At 34.4% G+C, this 24098-nt stretch overlaps 2 protein-coding genes across 3 annotated transcripts; one reads left to right on the top strand and one right to left on the bottom strand.

Moving 5' to 3' along the window:
- The first annotated feature begins 2651 nt into the window (after positions 1–2651).
- Positions 2652–5758, top strand: LOC128194452 (uncharacterized). The gene is made up of 11 exons (XM_052870074.1): positions 2652–2831; positions 2915–3121; positions 3202–3450; positions 3544–3892; positions 3961–4274; positions 4355–4575; positions 4658–4819; positions 4897–5001; positions 5070–5145; positions 5237–5332; positions 5416–5758. Exons 2-11 carry the CDS (start codon positions 2915–2917, stop codon positions 5509–5511), a joined length of 1875 nt encoding a protein of 624 aa, XP_052726034.1. The 5' UTR covers positions 2652–2831; the 3' UTR covers positions 5512–5758.
- Positions 5759–8165: 2407 nt separating this feature from the next.
- LOC108334994 (uncharacterized) lies at positions 8166–16245 on the bottom strand. Of its 2 annotated transcripts, none has more exons than XM_052869071.1 (7): positions 13426–16245; positions 12556–13109; positions 11622–12149; positions 10592–11531; positions 9852–9955; positions 9119–9359; positions 8166–9045 (listed from the first exon to the last, which is right to left on the bottom strand). In XM_052869071.1, exons 1-7 carry the CDS (start codon positions 16214–16216, stop codon positions 8603–8605), a joined length of 5601 nt encoding a protein of 1866 aa, XP_052725031.1. In that variant the 5' UTR covers positions 16217–16245; the 3' UTR covers positions 8166–8602. The 2 variants fall into 2 exon arrangements, with proteins under 2 accessions (XP_052725031.1, XP_052725032.1); XM_052869072.1 differs by having other exon boundaries at positions 8166–9036.
- Positions 16246–24098: the final 7853 nt, after the last annotated feature.

The following is a 24098-nucleotide window of genomic DNA, read 5'->3' as shown; positions in this document are numbered from 1 at the left end:
CCTTCCAATAGTGCCCAGACTTAAGCGTTTGTTTGCGAATCCCAAAGATGCTAAAAATCTTAGATGGCATGCAGATGAGAGAAAAATTGACGGGCTGCTTCGTCATCCAGCTGATTCAAAGCAATGGAAAAATATTGATCGACAATTCCCCGAATTTGGTAAAGAGTGTAGAAATCTTAGGCTTGCTTTAGCCACTGATGGAATGAACCCATTTGGTAATCTGAGTACCAATCACAGTTGTTGGCCAGTTATATTGATAATTTACAACTTATCTCCTGCATTGTGCATGAAGAGGAAGTACATGATGTTGTCTATGATGATATCTGGTCCAAAGCAGCCTGGAAATGACATAGATGTTTATCTAAGCCCACTAGTTGAAGACTTGAAGGTTTTGTGGGTTGACGGGGTTGAAATATTTGATGCATTCGCTTCAGAGACTTTTATGATGCGTGCAATGTTATTTTGCACCATTAATGACTTTCCTGCTTATGGTAATTTGTCAGGATACAGTGTCAAGGGTCATAAAGCGTGTCCTATATGTGAAGAAAACACTGCAGCTCATCAATTGAAACATGGAAGAAAGACGGTGTATCTGCGTCATCGGAGATTTCTAAAACGTAATCATCCATATCGAAGGTTAAAAAAAGCATTCAATGGAGATCAAGAGAGGGACGAAGCACCAAATCCACTTACTGGCCTTGAAGTTCTTCAAAAAGTTAATAAAATACATCATGTATTTGGGAAAACATCGAAGAAGTCATCTGTAACGACCCCTTGGAAGAAGAAATCAATATTCTTTGATCTTCCATATTGGTCAAAGTTAGATGTTCGACATTGCATAGATGTGATGCATGTAGAAAAGAATGTGTGTGATAGCTTGATTGGTACATTACTCAACATTCAGGGAAAGACAAAAGATGGAGTGAATGCTCGTTTGGATTTGGTTGACATGAATATCCGAGAAGAGTTGGCACCGAAGGAGATTGGTAAACGTACTTATTTGCCCCCTGCATGTTACACAATGTCTAGACAAGAGAAGATAAGTTTTTGTGTATGTTTAAAGAGTATCAAAGTACCACAAGGATACTCTTCAAATATGAAGAGTTTAGTGTCAATGCAGGACTTAAAGCTTGTTGGCATGAAGTCTCACGATTGTCACGTCTTAATGCAACAGTTGTTACCGGTGGCTATTCGTGGAATTTTGCCCAAAAATGTTAGGCACACCATAAACAGGTTGTGTTCATTTTTCTCGTCAATATGTAGTAAAGCCATCGATCCTACAAAGTTAGATGAACTTCAAGGCGAGATTGTTATCATCTTGTGTCAACTAGAGATGTTTTTCCCTCCATCTTTTTTTGACATCATGGTACATTTACTTGTTCATTTGGTTAGAGAAATCAAGTTGTGCGGACCGGTATACTTAAGATGGATGTATCCTATTGAGCGTTATATGAAGATTTTGAAAGGGTACGTTAAAAATCCATATCATCCTGAAGGTTCGATGATTGAAAGGTATATTGCTGAAGAAAGTATCGAGTTTTGTTCAGATTACATGACATCAACGAATCCAATAGGAGTTCCTCGCACAGCATGGTTGAATAAATTTTCTACAAGTAAAAGCATCCGAGGTGTCAATGTGGTGACAAAAGATCGCGAAGAATTGTTGCAAGCGCATCTTTATATATTGAACAACACAGATGAGGTGATCCCTTTTTTGGAAGCACACAAAGCCATTGTTAAGAATAAAAATCCAAGACAATCAGAGAAATGGCAATTGATGGAGCATAACAAAACATTTATGTCTTGGTTCAAATCTGAAATTGACAAAGAGCCACATTCTTCTGAAACTTTATTGTGGCTTGCAAATGGTTTGAAGTTTGATGTCGTGTGTTGTACAGGTTATGAAGTCAATAATTGCACATTCTATACGAAGACTTTGGATGATAAAAGCACAGTACAAAATAGTGGAGTCAGTTTAGAAGCTGAGTCACTTCAATTTTCCACATCAAAAGATCAATCTCCTGTACTTGGATCAATGAGATATTATGGTATAATAGAAGAGATATGGGAGGTTGATTACACCAAGTTTTCCGTTCCATTGTTCAAGTGTAAGTGGTTTGACAATAAGAGTGGTGTGAAAATAGATGACTCGGGTATGACACTGGTTGATTTTCGCAAGGTGGGTTATCGAGACGAACCGTTTATCATGGTACATCAACCATCTCAAGTTTTTTATGTCAAAGATCCTTCGTCTGACCATTGGTATGTTGCTCTTCAAGGCAAAAAACAAATTGAAGTTAACGAAGACAATCTAATTAATATTGATATTGCTGACAACCATTCATTTCAAACTACAACAAAGTTGGATGACCAATCTGTAGTTGACGATGATGTACATGCAATTCGGTCAGATCATGATGAGGGAATATACATATGATGAATCCATATCTTTATGTATGAATTTTCAATTTCTGTACTATTACATGTTTTGTTAATTTATATGATATTACATAAGTCTTGAAAGAAAATTTAATGTTGTTATTTATTTTGACAGATATATGGCTGATCATCCACATTCTTCAGGGGATGAGGCTCCCCCACCCAGATCCACTAGAGGACCCACTCGGATGAAACAACTATTAATCAGGAAAAATAGTGGTGAAAGAACTCCGGTGAATGTGAATGTCACCACGGGTGTGGCAACTGGCCCCCATGCAGATGACTTCCGATCATACCTTGGAGTAGTGGCACGTAATAAGATTAGCATTCTCATTCCATCTTTTGATCATGTGTCCGAGGGTGATCGGAACATTATTTGGCAAGATATATTGGTAAGTTAGTTAATAGCATTTGAATTATAATTTGTTTATATTGATAATTTTGTACTAATACAACTTTATTATGTTTTTTTCAGATGACATTTGACATTCCAAATGTCCCAACACTTAGAAATAAGTGTTTGTCAACTGTTGCAGAAAATTTCAGAAACTTTAAAAGCAAGTTGACATCAAGGTACATCTTTGGACACCTTAAACATAAAACTCCATGTAATGCATATAAGTCCATTGATGAGGAGACTTGGCGGGTTTTTAAAGAGAGTCGGATGTCAGAGGAATGGCAGGTTAGTGTAGTTCATATTATTCAATTCCTCATTAACAAATATATATCATATGAACTCATTAATTAATGTGTATGTGACAGGCAATTAGAAGCAAAGCACAAGGAACAAGTGCTAAGAACAAAAACCCCCACCTATTATCTCGTGGTGGGTATAGGAAGCTTGAGGAGAAAATCCTCAAGCAAAAGGCAGATGCTATACCACCATCTCAGAGTGGTAGCCCTCCTCAGCCTCCTTCTCCACCGTCTAGACATGAGAAATGGAAGTTGGCCCGTATGCGACCATCGGGCACCTACTCTTCCGACACTGCACGAGAGATTTCTGAAAAAATTGTAAGTTATCACTGTTCCTAAAATAATAAATATTGTCATTATACATACTACATTAAACTATTTAAAGAATAATGGTGTTTTGTAATGTTACAGGACGCCTTGGTTGAGCAGAGCTCCCAAGGCCAATTCACTCCAGAGGGTCGCCAGGATATTATTGCTGCTGCAATTGGACGACCTGAGCACCCTGGACGTGTACGTGCTGCAGGTCCTGGAGTAGGCATTACGGATTATTTTGGGAGCTCTTCTCGTCAGCCTTCATATTCGTACAGCGATACACAAAGGATGACAGAAGAGATCACAAAAAAGGTCCGACATGACCTTATGCAGGAGATCAGGGCCGAGGTGAGGGCTGAATTCCAGATGCTCTACCAGGAGCAGTTTCAGAGCATGCGCCCGATGCAGTCTCCTATAGAGGAACATGTGGTCCCTCCCCCTCCCACAGGTAAACTTAATAAACATTTATGTGCAATTATTTCTATCTCTTGTATAATCTAACATTTACTCTGACAGGGAGAAGCGGCAAAGGAAGTTGTTCCGCATCAGCCATCCCAGAGGATGACATGGACGATGGTAGTCCATGTCTGCTATACATTTTAGAAGAAGATGAGATGGTGCTGGTAGCTCGTGGAACAGAGTTTAGGTCAGCGACTGTATGTCATGGTATGCAACTATTAGAGGATGAGGTGAAGGTATCAGTGGATGAAATGATCATGCCAGATGCCTCGGTTCCACTGTCCACGGAAGAGATTTTCACTGTGGAACAAGCATATAAGTCGTTTATCACTTGGCCTAAATTTTTGGTTAAACCAGTTTCTGACCCCTCGGTATGAAATTCTTCTTTACACTTCTCAATTTTAAAGGTTTTTGATGTCAAAACTTATCTTATCTTTTCATGTAACAACAGACGCAGGAACAACAGAAGATTCCTCTATCTGAGGATGACCCTCTTTCTTCATTGCATCTACTTGCTGACATCCTTGATGATAAGCCTTTGGAGGTTCAGTATGATGCTAATGTATTTGGGCATGGCTCTGAGGTCCCAATATACCTTAATAGCCAAGATGTCCGTGAGCTTGCGTCGGGAACACAAGAGTTGAATATTTCAATTATTCAACTATGGACGATGTAAGTCTATGACCAATTATTTATATATAAAATTGATTTATATATCAAGTATCCTTATATCAAAGTTAATTTTTGATTTCAGGTATATGTCTGGGGTCACTAATAAGTTGGGGCGTTCTGATGATTATGGATTCATTGATCCCCAAGACATTCATGAATCAAATGATTTTGATCATATCAACACGAGAATGATAAGCAGTTTTCGAAGGGGCAAGAAAATATACTTTTTGCCTTATATATCCGGGTAAGTGAACTTTGTTAACATAATAATGTTCCATATGTGATTTTAATATTTAAGAGTTACGTTATTATGAATTTCAGGCGCCATTGGCAACTTCTTGTTATGTCTGTGCAAGACAACTATGCTTTGTGGTTCTGCTCATTGCACAGGCCTCCTCCCACACAACTCAGACAAGCAATTGATTGGTAAGAACCTCAATGTTTGGACTTTCTTTGTTATATAACTCAATGCTAAAACATTTTTTTATATACAGTTCTATTCCAGCAAGTATGATGATGGACGGGAGGTCAATTGTTAAGAGTAGAAAGATTGCTTGGATTTCTCTCAAGGTTTGACATATGCTAAAGTCATACTTTGTTATAATTGTTTTATAACAAATGTTATTCACTAACTATTATCAACTGTGATGATATATTGTAGTGTAACAGACAAAATGGGTCATATGAGTGTGGATACTATGTAATGTATTGGATGACCCATATTGTTCGTTCTCACATCACAAGAAGCTGGGAAACGGTAATATTTAACTTTAACAAATTTTGATTTTTTAACAAATGTTGAATTCATATACACTAATTAAAATGAATTGTCTTTTGCAGAGATTCAAGACTACTACACCAGTTCCTGAGAAGTCACTACTATTCATTAGGAACGCTGCTGCGAAGTATATAGTTAGATTATACAATAGCTCTTAGATTTAGATTTAAACAATGCATTTGATTAGATAGAATTTTCTTAGACTCTCTACTTTATTTGATGTTGAAATACATTTGAACATGTGTTTGTTATGTTGAAATTGAATTTCTGTAAATGTTTTTATATGCAGGTCTGTTTTTGTGGTAGTGGATATCACAAAAACAGACCTGCTATTTTAAAAAACTGCAGGGGAATATGCCGCGGTTCTAACCACAACCGCGGCATATAAGGGGAATATGCCGCGGTTCTAACCACAACCGCGGCATATAGTGCTTCTTTTTTTTTTAAAAAACGAGACATATGGCCGCGGTTTTGACACTAACCGCGGCATACTCGTCGGCCTATATGCCGCGGTTCAACCGCGGCATATAGTGCATTTTTTAATTTTTTTTTTAATTTTTTTTTTAAAAAAAATGAATTTAGGCTGAATATTCCTCAGCCTATATACCGCGGTTAGAACCGCGGCATAAAGTGTCTGACTTACTATCGCGGCTGAATATGCCGCGGTTCGTGAACCGCGACGTATAGTGAAAATCAACCGCGGTAAAAGCCCCTCGCTGCACTAGTGTCGATATGGAAGTTTGATTCCAGGACAAGTGAAAAATAAAGAAGTTAGGTTCTTTTTACTTGTATCTTTTGTATCTTTAGAAATAGTGTGCGTGTTCACGTAATTGTTTTGACAAACGCCAATAAAAAAGAGCAACACAATGATGAGATCATGATTTGGAATTAGGCTATTGTAGAAAAAAACCAGAAGTAACATTAAAGAGAGATTTAAGATGGACAAGTGATAAAATTGTGTATAAAAATGATTACAGTAGATAATAGGTTATTTTAGTAATATTCATCTCATAAAACATAGAATTTATTAAATTTATAATTTTTGAAGTGAAAATGAGGAAAGATAGATAGGTTTACATTACCTCCTTTAAGTAATATGCAGAGAGAGAGAGAGGAGAATTGGTGAGTTACTGTACAAATACAAAGAGAAACATTAACACAAATACATGATGTACAGCTTCTTCGCGAGATATATATATTAACAAAGAGAGATAGATAAGTTTACATTAACAGAGAGAGAGAGATACCTCGAGAGATAGGAGAATTGGTGAGTTAGTGTAGAAATAGAAAGAGAAAGATAAAGAGAAAAAGATGATGTAGAGCTTCTGCCATTGCAAAGAAAAGGATTAGAATTTCTTGATAGCTCGAGAGAGAGATGAAAGTAATGCATTGCTTGAATCACTCCAACACGCAACACAACAGAATAAAACCACACTTTCTCAACACTCTAACAACCATATAAAACTTTTTCTTAACAATTGGTTCTTTTCTTTTCCACCAAGATAATGAGTGTTCACAAGTTGATACTATGTATCTATACTCATCCTATCAATAAGCGGGTAATTAAAATTATCATACCTAGATATCCTTTATTACACTTTTTTTGCCATTCTTATTTCATACTCAACTCTAGAGTCTACACTTGTGTGCTCGTGTATCCAACACAATCAACACATTTTTATTTCATTCTGTTTTGAGTTTGTTGTCATTTTCGGTGCATGTTGATTCTGTGATATATTGCTTAAATGAGAAAGTATCAGGTGCAAGCCATGAATTGCTTAAGCCATTTTAACTTGTTTCTGTTTCTTACTTTCTTAATCAGTTCTAGCACCTATATTAGATTTACAACCGCTTAGGAATAATTTAGAAAAGAGGTCTACAACTCTAGTTACCACTTTTTTATTGGGAATATATCACACTATCAATATTTGTTGCAATTTTTTGACTTTTAAGTATAAACGTTTTTTTTAGAACTTGAGGTATTTATAAGAATTGTTGCTTATCTTAATTTTTCTATCAATTACATTTGGACATGATTGGATGAGTTAAACTTCATATAATTTGTTACTTTTAACCATTGTGAAATTATTTATATCATAAATTATTTTAATTAAATTAGCCCAACCTATTTTATGTATTGTTATGGTACATCGTTATAATTATATTGGATACTCTAGAAAGTATTAAGGTAATTTTGCAATAATATATATATCTATAAAGTTGTTTCTAAATGGATAAAATCTTTAATTATGTTGAACGGTTGAAATATTGGTGTATGGTTATATGCAGAAGATATTAAGTTATAAAGTGTTACATATGGTTATAAGCCAATTCATTTCTAACAACTTATTTACTTATTTTAACAATTAATCAACTTAATTTTATGAAATTATATAGCAATCATTAGATTTGTTATAAGTAAAAAGAATGAACAGTAATTTTCAATTTTAACTTGATAAAAAAATATTAGAAACTCCATACTTGATGTAAATCACTTTTCTCCAAGAGTCTCCAATGATGTTATTTTCACTAGAGTTGCCGAAAAGTCCTCAAACAGATTGGTTTGTTCCAAAAGTCTTGTACTTATTTCAAGAGGTCCAAATTGTGCACAAACAAATATCATTACAATTGTGGCGTTGATATTTGAATACAAAAAAATGAAGAAGTGAATGTCATTAATCCCAAAACAGAAAAGGTATTGCAAGTGGCTTTGCGCACTTCCTAATTGTTGGTGATGAAGTTTACTTCCATAATACGAGATGAAGTTTAGTAAATGATATCGCAGTACTCTTTTCAGTGAAGATGTCATTACTTAGGTCTAAAGGAAAAATAATATTAAGTTACATAAAAGAACAAATAGCCTCTTTGATTTTTCGTAACACTCAGCAGCAAACAAGACAACAGACATACAACAAAAAGAAACAATTAAAATATAGGAAGTAAATTGAAAGTAGTTGATGAGAGCAACCTTAACAATAACAATGAACAACGAAAACCCTTACTGGATATTTGTAGCAGCCATGCGATTGAGCTCATATTCACTACACAAATTTGACCATTTGTAAGCGACGTCAAACAACTCTTGCTCAACTTTTCTTTTATCTTCCAACATTTGAGATCTATCCTTCATCACATTTTCAAGCTCCTTTTTGTATCCTATAGTTTCCGCAATGCATTTATTCTTTTCCTTCTCCAAAGATGATAAGGCAGCCTCATAAACTTTTATTTGTTCCTTCAAAACAACTTCCTTCAGTTGAGCTTCATTGTAGAAATTCTCTGCCTCAGAAATTTTGGAAACAAGAGTAGTGGCCACCTCATTCTGACAAGCTTAGGATCCCTCGCCACAACACGTTGACGCATTTCTTCCAGCTTAGGATCCCTCGCCACAACACGTTGACGCATTTCCTCTACCCATGAACTCTCAAATCCAATTTCAATAGCTTCTTCACATAGTTTATCGAACTCTTTTTCTCTTTGAGGAATAACACTATCGTCACTTTCCTTCTGAAGGAACAGCAACATATCTGCCAAAATTTTGAACCTCCAAGCTTGAAAGCGCTCACTAAACTTCTTGGAAGCATTCCAGAGATGAGGATATGTTGTTATTGCCTCCACCAGAAGAGAAATGTGTGCATCATCCAGATCAACAAAATGTTTATATGCTCCCAATCTTGTACGGATATCTGCAGAAGCTGTAAAAAGTTTGAGAGGGTGAAATGGAAATATAGGATGGAAATGAGAAAATATATATAGGAAATCAGAAACCTGAAGAAATGTCATTGTTGTTGTTAAGAGCAACATATATTCCTTCTTGTTCATGCAAAAGGTTCAACCCTTCTTGTACTTGGATTCCTTGGCTTGCCACTATTCCTGGCTTGCCTTCATTCATCTTATCATCTTGTTCAACTACCTTGGCAATGTGAGTTGCAACAGCACCTCCAATGCCAATGTCTTCAACTCCAGTGGATGAAGATTTAATGCTCTCATTTCCTACGTCCTCAATCTTCTGTGTATTACAAATTGAAAAAGTACGATTGAGTGAGTGGCTCTAAAGTTTGAAAGGAGCCCTATATATTACTATTGCTTCTTCAAGTGCATATTGGTATGGAAAACCTCCTTCACTGTTTGATTCTTCATACACCAACTTTCCTTTTAGGAGTCTTAATATTACAAAATCCATTTTTATGTTTAGTAATATTACAAATTAGAGGTGGGCTTCTAAATTCTAAAGCAGTAGTTGGTATTGCTAGTCTATCAGTGATATGCTATAACTTTTTTCCAATAAATGTTTTCAGTTTCATATTTACAATGCAAAAGCTAGGTTTGGTAAGAACTTTGATTGTACATTAATTTTAATGGATCACATTGATTTGTTTTAATAAAAAGGAGATCAAATTTAGTACGTTAAATTGAAAAATGTTATTCTAATAACGAGACATTATCGGCTTTTTTATTTTATTTTATTTATATTCATATTCATAGATTGGTTGGTTCTGACCTCTGATGAAGTGAACTCACTGCTATCATTAATAGTTGAATGGCGGTATATGGATCTTACTATGGCTTCAAATTCCCAACTACCAACTTCAGTGTTTACGAAATCTGTGGAAAGATATATATATTAGGAAATTCACGTGAAAATGAAATTCATAACAAAAAGGAATACAACCTCAAGTTTCCACGATGGATCATTATATCATTACAATTAAAAATAAAAAGAAACAGATATAAAAAGTTGGTAATTTTTTTATCACCCATCAAAATAAAGTGGCGACTCTACGTCTTCATAACTAAAATTACGAGAACCTAATATTAAAAGACTTGCAGCAAAAATTAAGTTAATGTTCTAATTTTAAAAAATTCTGGTGGTACTCGGTTGGGAATTGGAAACCATGCCAATATATACATATGCAAGACTTATTTCAAAGCATTTAGTTAACATAACAATTATTTAATATTTCTTGACATCATAAAAAAATAAAAAAATAAAAAATTGTAATAGTGCACTGAGATAGATTAAATTACATCGATAACTAAATTGTAATAGTGCAAACAAAATGTGAAAATAACTAAAAAAGAGTTAATTTCTTAAAATAATTTGAGTCTAATAATTAATATATTTTCGTTGTTGAATAAAAGTGAGATAAAATTACATTTAATTTAAAACTCATAAACTTCCTTTTTGAGAGTGTATACGAGTTAAGACCAACATTTATTTAGTAATAGTTTAAGATTTACCTTTGCGAGGAAAATCTTCAAGGAGCTTCTGAAATGTAGTTGTTGAAGTCAAAGAGAGTTTTGGACATTTATAGACAATGCAATTCTTTACATTATGCAATTCAATCTCTTGACTGAAGTTTTCCAGAAGCGTAAATATTAAAAGTTTGAGTCTTGGAAGCTCAACTTTAATCCTAACTTGTTTAAATCCAACAAGCTCTTCTAGTTCATTGGCTCCATTTATGGCCAGAAGATGAAGATTGGGAAGGTCATTAGAAGCAGATCCAGAGAATAATCTTTTCAACTTGTGACAATCATCAACATGCAATGCTTCTAGTTTTGGGAAGCATGGTTGAGGAGAAACAAGGTTAGACAAATTTTTATCCTCCACACCCTCTTCAATGATTTGTCTTAATTCTTTGCATTCTTTAATCGTCAAAAGCTTCAACTTTGGTAAGCATCTTAAAACAGACTTTGGAAAGACTATTTCCAATTTCGCACATTCAACTATTTCTAGTTTTTCAAGATTTGGGAAGGCAAAATAATTGTTTGAAGCTTCTTTATCACATCCAATAATGTCCTCTACTTCACAGCCTCCATCTATACGAAGAAGATTTGACTCGTCTTCTTCCATGATCTGCTTCAATTCCATGCACTCTCTTATGATTATGTGCTTCAACTCTGGTAAGGATCTTACAACAGACTTTGGAAAGATTACTTCCAACTTTTCACATTTCATTATTTCTAATGTGGTAAGGTGTTGGAGAGTAAGCGAATTGTTGGGACCCACCCAAATATAAGTCATGTGAGGTAGAGATTCTAACATCAAGTACTCTAACCTTAAACTCACTTGTTGGCCAATCATTTCATGTTCATTAAGACAAAAAATACGTTCTGCATCAGAATGCGTTATGTATAGAGTTTGCAAAGTGGGGAGATGGTTCTGAATCCCTTTCGGATCCTGTAGGACATTAAGAGCAAATGTAAAAACATAAACGAAAAAAAGAAAAATTAATTAATAATCATAAAAAGAAAAAAAAGACAAGACTACCTTCGTACTTGTGATAATAGGCTCTCTTGAACCGTAAAACGGATACAAACATTCGTAACACTCAAAGTCCTTCAAAGATGGCCACGTCACAATGAGATTGTTGGTAGAACAAATGCTAACAAACTTTGGTAGATTCCGAAGAGAGAGTATTTCCAATGCTGAGAATTGAATATGAATCTCCTTATAATCCTTATTAGCTACGTCATATTGCCTTAACATATATTTCAATTGGAAACACTTATACACTGAGAGCTCTTTTAAGTTGGGAAAGATAGCTTTCATATTCTCTTTGCCATATTCATCATCAGTGTCTATAATGTACACAAGTCCAAGACATTCCTTAATTCTCAAAATTTCCAACATCGTCAATGATGAAGCAATGGACAGTTTAAAAAGGTACTTTACCTTATCAAAGCCTGTCAGTTCAATCTCTCTAATATTGTGTGTCATAATCAAGTTCAAACCATGTGGTTGTTTTGAAAGACATTCAACAATTTCAACCGGCGGATCAAAATCTGAGTTCGATATCTGCAATTTATACACCAAAATACTTCTTAAACAAAACTAAATATTATTTTAACTCTGATTATTAACGTATTCCATTTCTATCGTATTGTTCGTATAGATAAAAGTTTAAGCAATGTCTATAACTATTTAGATTCACTTGTTTCTTCGAAAAAATAATTGCTTTCTGTTTAGTCTATTAAAAAAAATAATTTTCCAAAGTTAATCTATTCCAAATAATCTATCCCAATACTTACATATTAAAAATTTATGTTGCAGCTATTTATATGAACTCAGGTCACTAGTAAGTGGCAGGGCATATAAGACCATTTATTACTTTTTACACAACATCATCTTGAAATTCAAATATTTAGATTAATTTTTGTAAATTCACAAAGATAGAAACAATGTAAATGATGGTTTTTCATACCTTGATTGCAATAGAATCCCTTTTTGTAGCTTCTGAAGCATCGCTTGAACAATTTATGTTGAAAAACCCAACAGATCTCCCAATATCCAATGATAGTGTTCTTAAAGATGGACATATCACATCATAACTACCAACAACGGTTCTGTTCCGAATACGATGAAGTTCAAGTACTTGTAAAGCAGGAAGCTCAATTTGAGTATTATTTCGACTAGAGAAGTCTTTCAAATCAGCAGCCTGTTTATTTGTTATATCATTCAATTCTCCAACAAAAGAAACAGGGAATATACCCTCCAATAACTCACATTCATTGATATGTAGCTTTTTCAAACTTTGGAAGATTGAAATATCACTCTGACAATCAGGCTCATCCTCAACAATGCTTTCCTCCTGATTTTTGTTGACCCTTTCGTGAGTTACTATATCCTTCAAACTTTTGCACCCTCGTATGTACAATTCTTCCAAAGAAGTCAAGTTCTTAGCTATAGATGCTGTAAAAATTGAGCCTAACTTCCCACAACGTTTTATCTTAAGGCCTCCAGGGCTGGATAGAGTTCCTGAAAAGCAATTATAAATTAAAAAAATATTGGTTTCTAGGAACTAAAATAATCGTACAAGACATTTTCCTTTAAATAATTTTAAATTTGACAAACAACTTCACATGCAAATATAATTGTCTATAATTTTAAACGTAGATTAGTAGTGTCTCGACTTTGAACCTTACTAACGGAAAATAACATCGCAATGAAACAATATATAAGTTCGAAGCTACATGTGTCACCATTTTTAACTAAGGAATACCATGTAATGTAACTAGGCTATGCTTCACAACTGTTGTTGGAATTGAAGGGCTATAGAAATATGGATGCTTACCTTCCTCTATTAGTTTATCACCGTCTGTTGATGGAACAATATCTCCAATTATTTGATCTAGCATGTCACATTCTTCTATCTCGAGAACTTTCAATTGAGTTAAGCCTCCAACAATGTTGGCTGGGAATATATGTTTTAATTCTCGACAGCTATTTATCTGTACATCCTGCAGATTTTGTAAAATTTTTACAGGATGCCCTGTGGTGAATTCATCTTCACCTTCCTCCGTTTTGTCATCATCTGCTAATATATACTTCAGTTCATCACATCCAGATATTTGTAATATTTTCAATTTTACAAAGTTTCGAGCAAGCACATATGTGAAGAGAAATGTCAACCGTGGACAATCACTTAAATGAAACTTCTCTAAGTTCTCAAAATGTCCATTGGTAGGAAGAAAACAATGCCATATAACTCTTAGATTTCTCATGTTCTCAATTCGAAGCGTATGCAACTTGGAGAAGAGAGTTACCACCTCACTCGAGTGACTACGAGTGTCAATCAAACATTCTAACTCTTCAGAATTATGTATCTCCAACTTATTCAACTCATCCGAACCTCCTCCTTCAATTTGAAATATATCAGGGATGATATTTTTTGCACCTCCATGAATAGTTGCCACAAATAGATCCTTTGCTCTTTTTGCCAAACCCTTTATTACCTCATTTGATATGTCAAAATGGTTAAGTAATAAAGTTCTGCCATGAATGTAAATATCTGCATCACTATAATGATGAAAGTAACGAGACCCTAATACAATTCCATACCTTTGCAGTGTTTCGGGAATGCTAAACGTCTTAAAGAATTCAATATCAATAATGTACAACTCTTCACTGTTAGCATCCCATTCTCCTTCAATTTCAATGATGTACAACTCTTCCAAAAGCGGGATTCTTTTAATCACTTCAAAATTCTTCACTTTAATGTTACATCCATTTAAGTCTAACAATTTTAGTGTAATCGCAACATCGGTTTGTAATTCAGGAAATGAAGGCAGTGAACAATTATATAACGAGAGACTTTGAAGATTCTTCATACCGCCAAAAAATGAGAAGTCGCTCAATTCATAATTCTCAATGAATAGACAACGCAGATTTGTTACTGTTTCGAAAGATATTGTTAACAATGGTCTTCTTCCATACTCATTGTTGACAAGAATCAAAACTTTGAGCATTCCCATTCTTTTGAAAATCCCATCAAATTCTTTCATCTTTGTCCGTAAGCATAAAAACTCAAGATTGGAGCAATCCAAATCATTTGGAAGTTTCGCACACCATAGATATCTAACTGAATTTTGTTCCACTCTAACATCTTTCTCCACTTCACACTTGATAATCTTATTCTCATCTTTTGCTATTATGTGGGCCACATCACGAACTATGTCATGCATTTTGACACCTTCATCATCTGCATCCAACAATAAACAACAACTAACAAGTTTAATTTTAGCTGCAATCACTTCACTCCTTGCCTCTTCATATGAGTCAACTTCTCCAACTACACCTAATCCTATTGCACATCTTGTTAAAATTTCAATTTCAATTTCAAAATCTTCAGGAAACACAGAGCACAACAGGAAAAGTGATTTAGCTTCTTTAGTATCTAAATTATCATAGCTCAACTGCAGGCACTTGTAGGGATCAGTCAAACCTCTCTCAATATTTATTGGCTTAGAATGTCTCAATTTATTCAATGCAACCCTCCATTCCGTCTCAGCTTTTCCCTTCAAACTACAAGCAACAGCTGCAATGGCAACCGGCAATCCTTTACATTCATTGGAAATTAATCTTCCTATTTCCTTTAAGGTATCAGAGGTGGCTTCTGTTATAAGTGCTTTATTTTGGAAAAGAGTCCATGCTTCTTCATTCGTTAAAATTGGCAAGTAAATCTTTCTTTGACAGTCCATTAAAGTACAAACTGCTTCTGATCTACTGGTAATGAGAATCTTGCATCCTTTATGGTGTTCAGATGAAGGAATCCCAATACGACCAAAGTCAAGGTTTTCCCACACATCATCGAGAATTATAAAAACATTTTTCTCTTGAGTTAATCTTGAGCACAATCTTTGGGCTCTCTGCATTTCTTCGGTTTCTGGAAATTCAAATTGCAGTGAACTTGCTATTTTTTCTTGAATCCTCCGAACTTCCACGGTACTAGAAACAGGTACAAAAAGAACTTTTTCAAAAAGATGCTCTGCTTCTACTAATTTCCTAACCTCCATTGCTAATGTGGTTTTACCACAACCTCCCATCCCATACAACCCAATCATGGAAACATCATTATTTTTCACTGCATCAAGTAGTTGCTCATAAGCAGATTGTCTACTCTCAAAATTCATGCATTTTTCTGAAAGCATATCAAGGGTGTTTGAAGGAAGCGTAGCGATGCGGTCAAATGGCACATATTTTCTACCCTCTTCAATGACCTTTTCGAGGTTCATAGTTTTGTTTGCTAACTTTTTTCCAACATGATATCGCCAAATCCAATTTGGGCAGTGCCCAAAGCAACAATGTTTTTGTGTTCTTGCCTCTTCCAGCAACTGATTGACATTGTGTACATCATTGATAGCATCTTCCAGCCACTTGTCCACAATTTCACTGGGCTTTCTCGCTTGTTTCTTGTTGTCCGTAACAAATTTTTGGACACTATCTTTCGTTATAATCAAATTGCTCTCTTCTTCTTCAAGCCTTTTGACGAAATTTTTAAAGCAACAAGGATAACGTAATTGATTTAATGCTCCACACACTAAATCTCTTGAAACAGAAGATGCAAAACCCAACAGACACTCCATCAATTTATTCCAACATATACAACTTTCTTAAACCTGAACAAGTAAAGATAAACGCATTTGTAAGTCTTGCAATTATATTTAGATGAATTAGATAATAAAAAGATTTTAAAATAATTTATTTCATCTTTCAGTACGTAAAAAGTTATCACGCGTAATAATTAAATTTAATGTTTTCTATCCTAAATAGTCAATTATGGGATACACAATAAAAAAAATCTAATAACTTTAATCATTGCTTAAAATTTTTAGGTTTGATTAGAGTTTTTAAATTTATTTTTCGTCACTTTGATAATTTTGTGGAAATTTTTTTTCTTAGAATAACGTTTTATAAATGTTTTAACCTCCCACCATTAAAACATAAATCATGTTCAAACATACAAGTATGTAGATGAGAAGATGTGTTAAATAGAAAAAGAAAAGTGTACCAGTACAAAATATATATAACCAAAGCTTAAACTAAAACATGCGTTGTGTACAAAATTAACATTATACTTTTTTTTGTAAGTTTAATTTTTCTATATTTATTTAAATTTATATCCACATTTTTAGATTATATCAATTTTAGATAAAATGTAAAAATAGAAAAAGAATAAAAATACATAATTCCTTAAATGTTAATTGTGACAGAGGATCTGGGAATTAAGTTATTATATGCATGATCCGATTGGTTACTTGATGAGTAACAAGAGTTCTACACTTTACACCGAAAATCACTCTATAAACAATTCGTTATGCAAAACTATACTTTCAAGTCTTCACCTTCTGTTACTTGTATTAATTCATTATAATGAAATATATTAATTCACCGTTTTCCTCACTTCAATAGTTAAGATCAAGTTTATCATATACCCTCTCTTCAAAAAAATTTCCGTTAATATAAGACACTTTGCTTTCTTATTTATAATTTAATTTTCAATTTTTTCTTTTAAACACAAAATCTTCACTTTAATTCCTTATTTTTTTAAGACTAAATTAGTTTTTTTCAACAGTTTTTTGCATCAATTTTGTAAATTTTGAGTGAGGTGGCATGTGTATCCGAACTTCTATTATAAGGAAATGTAACTTATCTAAGAGGCCAATTATAAGACTAGTTAATTATTGACAAAGGGATTAAATAAAACTATCAAGAATCTTATGTGAAAGTCATGAAAATATCAACTCGTGGTACTGAATCAATTAGGAAAATACAAACTTCAATGATTACATAATATTAATTAGTTGAGTATGAGTTGTCTTTCCTTGTGAGATTAAGTGGTTCAAATGTATTAAGTCGTATATATGAAAGATTAAAAAGAGGACTTCATCAAGCTTCTTTAGGACTTCCAAATACATAATTTCTTTCTGTTTCAATTTTAAGTTGGTATCAAATCAGGTTGCTAGTCTATGTAATTTTTGGTGCATTTTTTGTAGTCTTCTATCGTCATCAGTTATCATCACAGTTTTCATCGATGACCATCAGACCGGGATTGCCTCTTCAAGTGAGGACCACCCGTGTTAGAATCAGGGCGAGAAACATTTATGAGCAACGTCACGCACATCAGTTATAAAGTGCTTCGAGGCACGTGAATCCCACACAACATCGCCCAATCATCTGATCTTCTCTAGATGACTACCATCTGACTCGCTGGAGTAACCCCAATATGTTCCTTCCACGTGTATTGTTTTTGCCTTTAAATATTGTTTTGTTTTCAGAATCTGTTTTTAAAATGTCTACTAGAATTGATTGTCATTAAGCACGTACTAATAGGTCATATTGTCTTACGCTCTACAAATATACGACATTAATGATTAATTATTGGGTTTGATTACCTAAAATATATTGCATTAATGGTTGTACAATGATCCTTTTCTATTCTAATAGAATATAGACCTCTTTATGAAACATATCTGACTTGAGCGTCGGAGTGTCTTCTGCAGGTCAACAACCCATTGGATTGGATCGCGTTCTCGGAGAGAATTGAATATCAAAAGAGAGCAGAGCAAGGAAGGACGACCGACCCTCGGACAATTTCAACCGAAACATTTTGGCGCCCACCGTGGGGCCAAGCGGCATCCCCATGAAGCCACGAAGAACCAGACGCGCGCTCGGTCTCGACATCGCTACTTCAGATCAACACCAGATTTTGCAACAAGAGTAAAAAATTCCGTAATAATTCCTAAAGGCATGTCTTTTGTTTTAAGAACTTTTAGGAACTTTCATCCCTACATCCTGCACAGGAAGGTACAGAGTTGTGTTCAACCTTGTCAGATTCTACCTACTCTTATTTTAAATTATAAAATATTATGCACAAGATGGTTTAGCGTTGCGTTCAACCTTGTCAGGTTCTACCAACTCTTAAGTTTTGTTAGAATTATTGATTATTGTGTTTAGAGTTGAGTGTGTATGTGTTGCGTGGCGGCGCGTGACTGAGAAGTGGCTCTCGAAACCGACATGGTTGGTCGTCGCTCGAAGAGACGGTCCAGATCCGCGGGTTACCGGTTAAAACTGCGGCGGTGACCGGCGACAACAACGGCGACGGAAAGTGGCGCCGACAGTAGTGGCACTCTGGGTCTGGACTGGTGCTGACTATGGCACAAATTTAAGAAGAAGAGAAATGCCCATTGAAATTTGAGGGGCTGCCGGCGGCCATGGCGGCCGGCCGGCCACCGACAGACAGTAGAGACCACCAGAAGAGGATCAAAGAACTTGCTCTGATACCATGTGAATGAAATTATATTGAGACACTTTGTTCTCTTGAATATTTACACCCTTCTCCTTAATCCTATATTTATAGGATTAAGTGAATGGAACACACCTCACACACACTCAGATACAACACATACACACTCAACTCTAAACACAATAATCAATAATTCTAATAATTTTAAATTATAAAATGTTATGCACAAGACGGTTCAGAGCTGCGTTCAACCTTGTAATGTTCTAACGACTCTTAATTTTAAATTATAAAATAATATGCACAGGATGGTTCAGACCTGCGTTTAACCTTGTCAGGTTCTACCAACTCTTAATTTTAAATTATAAAATATTATGCACATGATGGTTCAGAGCTGCGTTCAACCTTGTCAGGTTCTAACCACTCTTAATTTTAAATTACAAAGATTATGAAATATTATGCACAAGATGGTTCGGAGCTGCGTTCAACCTTGTTAGGTTCTGCCGACTCTTAATTTTAAATTATAAAATATTATGCACAGGATGGTTCAGGGCTGCATTCAACCTTGTCAGGTTCTAAGGACTCTTAATTTTAAATTATAAAATATTATGTGCAGGAAGGTTCAGACCTCAACTTGGTATGTTATAATGGCCGCTCGGGGGAAGTCAGAAAAATGACTTCAGAAATCCCCGCTTAACGTAGGAAGTCAGAAAAATTACTCCTGCCTCAAGACCGCTCAGGGGAAGTTAGAAAAATGACTTCAGAAATTCCCACTCAACGCATGAAGTCAGAAAAATAACTCATGCCTCAGGACCGCTCAGCGGAAGTAAGAAAAATGGCTTCAGAAATTCCCGCTCAACACAGGAAGTCAGAAAAATGACTCCTGCTTCAAGCCCCTCGGGGGAAGTCAAAAAAATGGCTTCAGAAATCCCCGCTCAACGCAAGAAGTCAGAAAAATGACTCCTGCCTCATGACCGCTCGGGGGAAGTCAGAAAAATGGCTTCAGAAATCCCCGCTCAACGTAGGAAGTCAGAAAAATGACTCACGCCTCAAGCCTCTCGGGGGAAGTCAGAAAAATGACTTCAGAAATCCCCGTTCAACACAGGAAGTCAGAAAAATGACTTCTGCAGGTCAACAATCCATTGGAGTGGATCGCGTTCTCGGAAATAATTGAATATCAAAAGACATCATAGTAAGAAAGGACGACCGACCCTAAGACAAAATTTCAACTGAAACACTACCATTACTATTGAAAAACTAAATGAAAAAAATTATCTCTCGCAGTCGGTATTATTGAAATATAAATCCTTAACCAAGGTCATCATGATCACCTTGACCAAGATGGAAAGCAACAAACCTCTTAAGAAGATTGAATAATGAAAGCAAGTTGATTTTCAATTGTGTGTCGTGTTGTGCCAATATGTGGAACTGAAGCTTTTAGTTTCCCTTAGAACTTTTAAAATTTGTCTCTTCTTTTGGAAGATAGTTCAAAATATTTATGCAAATGATATCCAATGTTTCTAACTTTGTAAATAAACTTGCATCCCTTAAAAAAAACTGACCATTATATGGTATTCTTCATGACTGAAGCTTAGTCCGCAATTGAAGAACTAAAGATGTTTTTAGAAGTAGAGTCTTTGAATGAAATAAAAAAGAAATTTGACAAATACTATATGGTGATGATCATTTGTGCTCTACATCTAGACTTTGATCATCGTAAAGATAAACTATTAACCAATCATGAGATCCTTTCCATGGAAAGTTTGACCACAAGTCTGCTTAGAGTTCCAACACCTTAAAGCAAGGAAGTTCATGAACTTGTGGAACCGTCTGCTATGGTGTTGTCACACGAGGAAGAGGACGTGGAGGACGAGGATGTATTCAATACACATACTGTTAAAAGATCGCTCCTAAGAAAATTGTTTCTCCTAGCATGGTTTTCCTACCAAGACCACCCATGTCTCTAAGGCAGAAATTACCGACTCCAAAAGAATAACAAGAGTATCTAAGGTCAAAATCTAATAGCTTGGCACAAACATCCGAAACTCCATATACATCAACAACTTACATTTCTCAATCAATTGAAGGTCAAAATTCATGGATACTTGACTTAGGTGCTTTTGATCACATGCTTGACAATACCTCTTTGTTCTCATCTCTTTCTTTTAAAAAAAACATCATTTCAAAACTATGACAAATGACTCTAAAATTTTGTCAAAGGAAGTCGGTCAAGTTTCCCTTTTTCCTTCCCTAAATCTTAAATATGTTCTTTTTATTCGTAATTGTCCTTCTAATTTGATTTCATTAAGCCAATTAACCAAAATGTTAAATTGTTTAATAACCTTTGATTTGAAGTCATTTGTCATATGGGAGCATGGTTCAAGGAAACGAATTAGAGAAGGATATGAAGTTGGACGATTAAACCATTTAGGATCTAGTCCATATGTATCTTATGTTGCATCTTTGAGTCCTAAACTGTTAGATGATTGATTAGGGCATCCCCTTTATCAATATTAAAAGAAATGGTCTCTAAGCTTAGTAGTCTCAAAACCTTAGAATGTGAATCCTGTTAACTCGAAAAATATGTTAGATCTACCTTTCCTAAAAGGCCTTAAACAAGGAATAAGTATAGTTTTTTTAAGTATTTTGTTACGTTCATTGATGAGTATGCAAGATGTACTTGGATTTTATCCAATGAAAGATTCTTCTAAACTAGTGTCTATCTTCATATCCTTTTTGAATGAAATAAAGAATAAATTCGGTCAAGTGATTAAAATTTTAAGAAGTGAAAATGCCAAAGAATATGTACTTTTCATCCAATTTTTCTATAGTCTTAAGTTTCCATGGTATATTACATCATTCCACTTCTCCTCACACATCACAACAAAATGATATAGCAAAAAGAAAAAAATAAACACATAGTTGAGACTACTCATATAATGTACTGCTTGGTGCAAATATTATTGTTCAACATTGGGAGATGTCATCCTAACTGCACGTTTTCTTATTAACAAGATGTCACCCTCCTCTCTCAATAATAAGGTTCCTTTTTTAATTCTTTTTACAAATGACCCTCTTTTTCACATTTCTCTTCATCTATTTGGTTGTGTATATTTTGTTCATGACTCAAGGGTTAGAAAAACTATCTACTCGTACTATCAAATGTGCCTTTTTATACTATTCATTACTTCAAAAGGGATACTAGCATTACTTTCCTGAAACTAAGAAGTAGTACATGTTTTCAAATGTCACATTGTTTAAACAAACTCTTTACTTTTCTTCATATATTCAAGATGTTCATGTCATTCGACAGGTGCTCCCTATACCTTTAGTTGAGTATAGTATTTCTAGTGTAATTGCCAATTTTAGTCTTGATTAAAGTCCTCATGAATCATCATCCACTTATTGATTCCACCTACATGAGACCTTAATTGATAATTTAGTTATCCAAGAACAAGGTGAATCTCCTACTTCAAATTCTTCTCCATCCTCACTCAATACCACGATTCCCTGTGAAAATGATTCAAGATGGCTCATTGTTATCAGAAAAGGTCTTCATTCCACTCGAAACTCACATCCTATTGATAATTATTTTTTTAATTTTCACAAATTGTCATTTTCCTATTGCTCCTTTTTATCTTCAGTGTCCTCCATTCCCAAAAATGTGAATCAAGCACTTGATATCCTAGATGGTGACATACTATGATTGTTGAAATGCAGGCTCTTAATCAGAATAATAGTTAAGTGTTAGTTCCTCTTCCACGGGAAAAAAAGGAAGTTTGATGTCGATGGGTATATGCCATTAAAGTAAGACCTAATGGTTAAGTTGATTGGCTCAAAAACCGATTAGTTGCAAAGAGATACACTCATATTCACAGAGTTTGTTGGATCAAATGACCAACTAGCACGTGTTGACCAAATCCTTAAGGAGATCTCAGATTTAGTTTATTTGTTCTAGGCTTGGTATATAATTTGTATGCTCCAGCTAGAGGAGGAATGTTAGTAATTAAATCTCTGTCATGTACACACACGTATGTGTGAGCTGTGTAATTAATTGTGTGTGAGTTGTCTTTCCTGTATAGAGTTAAAGTCAACTTGTTAATAATGTGTGTTTAATTTATTTGTGTATTCATTTATATAAACATATACAATGTCACATAAACCAAGTGAAAGAATATAAGGTTTTATGTCTCATGTTAACTAAAGATATCAATGAGTAAATAAATTAATAATAAAGTGGAAAATAGTAATTAGGCTATTGAGGAGCAATTTTCTAATGATGACTACTAGTTGATGGGTCGAGTAGAACAACAAAACTTGTATTTATATGAACCACTAAGGTAGAAAGCAAGCTTTCCCGTATGTTTCTTCGTGTTAGATCCATCAAGAAAGAAGATTGTAAAATAGAGAGTCAAAGTGACTAAAACAAGCTTAGTATCAAATCAAATCTCTAAAGCATTAAAAGGTGATCTCTCGTGAAAAAAAGATACACATACCCTTTCTATAATATATGTGAGAATCACATAATTTTAAAATCCTATATTTTGGCTTTCTATATCATGCATTTATTCGAAAATCGTTAAGTTTTGCAAAATGTATTTTTCACATTACCAAAGTCACTAATAGTTTATTCTACCAAGATTAGTTAAACATATTATGTCACTAGTTATCTAGGCCCCCTGTATTTTCATGTTTGTTGTTTTCAGTGTGAGGGAGTATGTTCAAAATCTCATGTCTGCTAGATATATGATCAAGTTATAACGTATAAATAGGTACAATGCTCACCTTTAGAGCTGCATTTATGAGATATGTGAATGCTTGATGTCCTTAACGTGAGGTGTGTTGAAAATTTCACATTAGTTAAAGATATGTACAAATTATAATATATAAGTGAATGCAAACCTCACCTTACTAAATTGATTTTATAAGATTAAGTTAGGATTAAATACCACTACTTTAATATCTTTATACAGTTGTTAAAAATCTAAATGAAATTAGTTAGGTATATCAAACCTACCTCTTTACCATTCCGAATGTTCTCAAGAGAATGTATTAAAATTTTCACATCATTAAAAAATTAATCCAGTTTTATGATATATATATATATATATATATATATATATATAAATATATATATATATATAATTTAATGAGATTGAATTAGTGAGTTAAATTTGATTACTTAAATACTTGTGTTTGACTTAATATGGTGATAATTATGATTG

The sequence above is a fragment of the Vigna angularis genome, chromosome 10 (assembly GCF_016808095.1).
Source record: "Vigna angularis cultivar LongXiaoDou No.4 chromosome 10, ASM1680809v1, whole genome shotgun sequence".
Taxonomy (NCBI): Eukaryota; Viridiplantae; Streptophyta; class Magnoliopsida; order Fabales; family Fabaceae; genus Vigna; species Vigna angularis.
Note: the sequence above shows the minus strand (reverse complement) of the source record. Positions and strands in the feature narration are given on the sequence as shown.